This window comes from Arachis hypogaea, chromosome 15, assembly GCF_003086295.3.
Source record: "Arachis hypogaea cultivar Tifrunner chromosome 15, arahy.Tifrunner.gnm2.J5K5, whole genome shotgun sequence".
NCBI classification, from domain to species: domain Eukaryota; kingdom Viridiplantae; phylum Streptophyta; class Magnoliopsida; order Fabales; family Fabaceae; genus Arachis; species Arachis hypogaea.
In genome coordinates, this window is record NC_092050.1 from 130,178,398 (window position 1) to 130,184,273 (window position 5,876).

A 5,876-nucleotide genomic window follows, 5' to 3' on the forward strand; every position below is an offset into this window, starting at 1 on the left:
TAGAAGTTGGCATTTTCCTGGCATTTTTTGCATTTTCTGACGAACTCCTGGGTGTCCGACATCATTGTGGGCCAGTAATATCCTGCTCGGATGATCTTTCTCGCCAGCGATCTTCCCCCGATGTGGTGACCACAACACCCCCTCGTGGACTTCTCTTAGGACGTAGTCCGTCTGGTCGGGGCGTAGGCATTTGAGTAGGGGTTGGTGGAGTCCTCGCTTGTACAACTGTCCTTGTATGATCACATATTTGGAGGCTTCCCTTCTGGTGGTCTGTGCTTCTTTCTCATTCTTGGGGGTTTCACCATGCTCTAGGTATTGGAGGATAGGATCTATCCAAGAGGAGGGGTTCGGCATCTGGGCTGCGCACATGATGATTGCAGGTTCAGTTGCTAGCCCTTGGATTAAGGATCTGTTTTCTGTCCCGGGTTTGGTTTTTGCTAGTTTAGAAAGGAGGTCGGCTCGGGTGTTTTTTTTTCTACGGACGTGCTGAATTGTGACTTCCTCAAAGATTTTGCATAGCTCCTTTACCTTTTCTAGGAATTTTTGTAGTAGTGCGTCCCTGGCTTGGTAGTTGCCATTATGAGAGGTGACGATCTGGGAGTCGCTACTGACTTCCACCCTTGATGCTCCGACCTTGCTAGTTTGGAAAAGAGGTCGGCTCGGGCGTTTCTTTCTCTAGGGACATGCTGAATTGTGACTTCCTCAAAGTTTTTGCATAGCTCCTTTACCTTTTCTAGGTATTTTTCCAGTAGTGCGTCCCTGGCTTGGTAGCTGCCGCTTATCTGAGAGGTGATGGTCTGGGAGTCGCTACTGACTTCCACCCTTGATGCTCCGACCTCTTTGGCTAATATCAACCCTCCTATCAGGGCCTCACACTCTGCCTGGTTATTGGAGACTGGGAAGTCGAATATGATTGATTGTTCATAGGCTACTCCTACCGAGTTTTTGAGAATGATCCCAGCCCCTCCGAACGTTTGGTTGGATGCTCCGTCAACATGGAGCTTCCACCGTGTGTTCGGTACGTCAGGAGCCTCCCCTGTGACTTCTACCAGGAATTCGGTCATGGCTTGGGCTTTGATTGCCTGCTTAGGTTCGTATTGCAAATCATATTGGGACAACTATATCGCCTATGCCATCATTCTTCCCGCGAGGTCGGGTTTCTGGAGGACCTGCCGAATGGCTTGGTCAGTTCTCAGGATGATCACGTGTCCTTGGAAGTACTGCTTTAGCCTTCTGGATGAGGTTAGTAGGGTGTAGGCCAACTTTTCCAACTTGGTGTACTTCAACTCCGCCCCTTGAAGTACTTTGCTGATGAAGTATATTGGGCGTTAAGTCTTGTCTTCTTCTCGGAGAAGGACTGCCGCCATTGCTTGTGTGGTTACAGCTAGGTATAAGTACAGGGGCTCCCCTTTTCTAGGCATGCTGAGTACGGGCGGTTATGAGAGTATCTTTTTGAAGTGGTTGAGCGCTTCTTTGCACGCCGGAGTCCACTCGAAGGTGATTCCTTTCTTCATTAGGTTGAAGAACGGGATGGCCCTTTCTGCCGAGGCCCCGAGGAACCGAGATAGAGCCGTAAGTTTCCCGGTGAGTCATTGCACGTCTTTGACACACCCAGGACTCGTCATTTTGAGGACGGCTTCGCATTTGTCTGGGTTGGCCTCTACCCTTCTTTGTGTTATCATGAATCCTAAGAATTTCCCTGCTTCCATGGCGAATGCGCATTTGAGTGGGTTGAGCCTCATTTTGAATTTTTTTAGTGCTTTGAAAACAGCCTGGAGGTCGTCTATTAGCCTGTTTGGTTTTGCTGTTTTCACCAGAATGTCGTCAACGTATACTTCTATTGACTTGCAGATGCGGTCATGGAAGACCTTGCTCATTAGTCTTTGGTAGGTGGCCCCTGTGTTCTTCAGCCCAAAGGGCATTACTTTGTAGCAATAAGTACCCCCTGGCGTTATGATTGCCATTTTGTCCTCGTCAGGTCGGTGCATCGGGATCTGGTTATAGCCCGAGTAGGCATCCATGAACCTGAGAAAACGATATCCTGCCGCCGAGTCGACTAAGGTGTCTATGTTGGGGAGGGGGAAAGAGTCTTTTGGGCATGCTTTGTTCAGATCAGAGTAATCAATGCACATTCTTCACCTTCCGCTGGCTTTCTTGACTAGGACAACATTGGACAGCCATGTTGAATACTCGAGTTCTTTGAGGAATCCTGCTTCTAGTAACCCTGCTGTTTGTCTGGCGACTTCGTCGGCCCTTTCTTGAGACATCTTTCTTTGCCGCTAGGCTACTGGTTTGGCATCAGGTTTCACGGCTAGTCGGTGGGACATGACCTCGGGGTCCAGCCCCGGCATGTCTGATGGTGTCCACGTGAAGAGATCGCCGTTTGCCCTTACAACCTCCATGAGGGGGCCCTTGAGTTCATGGGGCAGGTTCCAATTTACAAAGGTAAACTGATCTGCCGACTTCCCTATCTTAAACTTTTTCATGTTCCCCTCTGGTTCTGGTCTCAGCTTGTCCTCCATTCTGACGTCCAGGTCTGCCAACAACACGCCAGCTGCCCTCTTAGATTCTTTCCTTAAGGAGAGACTGGCGCTGTCGCAGGCGACTTCCGTTTCTAGGTCTCCCCTTATGGAGCCAGCTGTTCCCTTGTCCGTTATAAACTTTATTGTCAGGAACGTGGTGCATATTATAGCTGAGAATTCATTGATGGTCTTTCTGCCCAGGATAATATTGTAGGATGTAGAGTCTCTAAGGACTACAAAGTTTGCCATAACCGATTTTTTGGCGTCACCGGTTCCCAAGCAGATTGGGAGGGAGATCGTCCTGTTGGATTTTATGTAGTTATCGCCTAATCCCATGATTCCGTGTTGGTGATTCTTGAAGTCAGGCTCCTTGAGCCCCATGGCGTCGAACACGTTTCTGAATAAGATGTTAGAATCAGCTCCCATATCGACGAGGATTTGTCTGACTAATCCTGTCCCGACCATCGCAGTAACCACCATGGGGGGGTTCTCGGGGAGGTCGTGAAACCATTTATCTTCTGGGCCAAAGGATATTGTGGGAGCTTTTTTGCTGGCGACGGGACCTTCTGTCGAGATAGAGAGTACCTGAGTATCCTTTTTCGCTGCCGATTTGGAATTAGGAGGGCTGTCGCGCCCGACCATGACGTTGACCACAAAGGTTGGGGGTTATTGTCATCCCCAATGGGTTCTTGTCTTGGCTTGACAGTTCGGCTACCATTATTTTATGATTTATATTGTGTTTAATTGTGTGGTTTTATCAAATTTTTACCCACTTATTCATATGATAAGCATGTATTTACAATTCCTTCCCAAAATCACTCCATGGTTGAAAACTTGCTTTATAGAGACTTTTAATTATGTATTTTAATTTTTCTTTATCCCATTCGATGCCGTGATTTGTGTGTTAAGTGTTTCAGGCTTCATAGGGCATGAATGGCTTGGAAATTGGAGAGGAGGTTTGCAAAAATAGAAGGAACACAAGAAACTAAGGAGATGACCAGCGAGCAATGACGCGAGTGCATGGCCCACGCAAACGCACGAAGTGAAGAATTCGCAGCGATGCAGACGCGTGCCTGACGCAAACGCGTCGATTGGAGTCCGCACGAGCGACGCGAACGTGTGAACCATGTGAACGCGTGACAAGAAAAATCGCTGACTGACGCGAACGCGTGGACGACGCGTACGCGTGACCTGCGCGATCTGCAAAATAACAGAATACGCTGGGGGCAATTTCAGGCCGCTTTTTGACCCAGTTTTCGGCCCAGAAACACAGACTAAACCTAGAGAACATACAGATACTTAACACGCATCCACAAACATTCAGATTCATCACATTAGAATTACACTTAGTTTTATATATGAGTTTTTAGAGTTGCATTACATTGATAGTTTTATGTTTTTGCTTGGATTTTTGGATGCTAAAAGTCATTACCTCCGTTGAAGACATTACTTTAGTTTGTTTCCTTATTCCCTTATTTTTAATTAGTTACTCATTGACTCTATTCAATTAAGTATGTTACATTTTGAATTTATTAATATATGAAGTTATTTTTATTTTAATTAATTATGTCTTCTCATATTTTTATGATTATTAATTTCATGTCAATGGAGTAGAATTTCTACTTGACATGGGGGTTGATTAAGAGGTGATACTTGAGTTGGAATACTCAAGTGCTTGGTTAAACTGGACGTTGTTAGCTAACTTCATACTTACTAACACTAGACCTCCCTAAGGGAGAGGGCTAGGACCTGAGGGTAAGAGTCAGTTCAATCACTATACCTTTCCTTATTTAGTAAGGGAAAATCGAGTGAGAACAACAACCTTTTTACACCACACTTGAGAAGATCCCAACAAGGATAGAAGTTCCACTTAGTTATTCCCCCAGTCAAGGCCTTTTTATTCAGAGTATCAATAATTATTCTTAGTTTATTTTTATTGCCTTAATTCACAATTATTTTAATTGCTCATTATCAAACTCAACTTTCTGGGAATTTTTTGATTAATAAAATAGCACTCGTGCCTGCAACTCGTTGGGAGACGACCTGGGACTCATACTCCCAGTATTTTATTTCTAAACTTTGTGACAACCCTTTTTAAATTGGTGAGGCAGATCTTAGCTGGTTAAGAGCTATACGTGCAATGCTGTCTCTTAATTGAAATCTATAAATTGGTTAACTTCTGCCACCCATCAATTTTTGGCGTCGTTGCCGGGGAGTTGCAATAGTGTGCTAAATTATTAATTAGTATATATATTTTATTTTTTTATTTGCATATTTTATTTTTATTTATGTTACCATGAGTTACATGTCTTTCTCATTGAATCACGCGTTCATTGCCTGATCCGAGTTTAGTCCAATTTGATCCTGAAATTGAAAGAACTCTTTCACATATTAGACGAACTCGACGTCGGTTAGCCTCCGAGGGTGGTGAAGTGGTTATTATCAATTCACCAGTCTCATCTGAGGGCGAATCTGAACCGCCATCTGAGAGCGAGACAAGCTCATTTACTACTGATCTAGTTGATTTACGTGCAGAAAATATGGCAGCACCTAGGAGGATTACTCTCCAGGAGGCAGGAGTCCCAGATTTTACACTGCAGCCATATCAAGTGCATCACCCAACTGCAGCTGCAGATTTTGAACTAAAAACTGCACTGATCAACTTGATGCCCAAGTTTTATGGCTTACCTGCTCAAGAGCCTATCAAGCACCTTAGGGATTTCCAGACATCCTGTTCTACTATTAGGCGTCATGGTGCAGATGAAACTTCTATTCTGTTAACCGCTTTCCCATTTTCTCTTGAGGGAAAAGTGAGGGAGTGGTACTACTCCCAACCTAAAGCAACTGTTACCAACTGGGATACACTCAGAAGAGAATTTTTGGAAAAATACTTCCCAGCTGAAGTCATAGATAGACTGAGAAAAGAGATCTCTTGCATTGTTCAAGGTGAATCAGAGACTCTCTTTGAATATTGGGAGCGCTTTAACAATCTCCTGGACGCATGTCCCCATCACATGATTGGTAAACTAGTATTGATCAGCTACTTCACCCAAGGCATGAACCCCCAGGATAAAACTACACTGGAAGGTACCAGTAATGGTTCTCTGAAAGAGTACAAAACCGCAGATGAAGCATGGCAACTGATTAGCGACTTAGCTGAGTCCACAAGGAATCACAGACAGAGGTGCAACCCCAAAGCTATTGCAGAGATTTCCACTAGCAAAGAGACTACTGCTCTCACCCAGAGTATATGTGAAATGACCAACCTACTGAAGCAGATGCAGTTGAATCAACAACAAGCACAACAAGCTCAGCCTTCACCACAACAGAGCCAACAGTTGGTTCCACAAAGAA

At 44.9% G+C, this 5,876-nt stretch overlaps 1 protein-coding gene and 1 non-coding gene across 2 annotated transcripts; both read right to left on the minus strand.

The window, feature by feature from the left end:
* Positions 1 to 533: 533 nt before the first annotated feature.
* On the minus strand, positions 534 to 1,064 carry LOC140179318 (uncharacterized). Its single transcript, XM_072218043.1, has one exon. The coding sequence runs from the start codon at positions 1,062 to 1,064 to the stop codon at positions 534 to 536; it is 531 nt and encodes a 176-aa protein (XP_072074144.1).
* Positions 1,065 to 5,434: 4,370 nt separating this feature from the next.
* On the minus strand, positions 5,435 to 5,542 carry LOC112752671 (small nucleolar RNA R71). The gene has a single exon (XR_003177097.1). It is a non-coding gene; the product is annotated as a small nucleolar RNA R71 (small nucleolar RNA).
* Positions 5,543 to 5,876: the final 334 nt, after the last annotated feature.

Coding starts and splice junctions, on each gene's coding strand:
- LOC140179318 (XM_072218043.1), bottom strand. CDS start 1,064: ATGACCGAATTCCTGGTAGAAGTCACAGGGGAGGCTCCTGACGTACCG.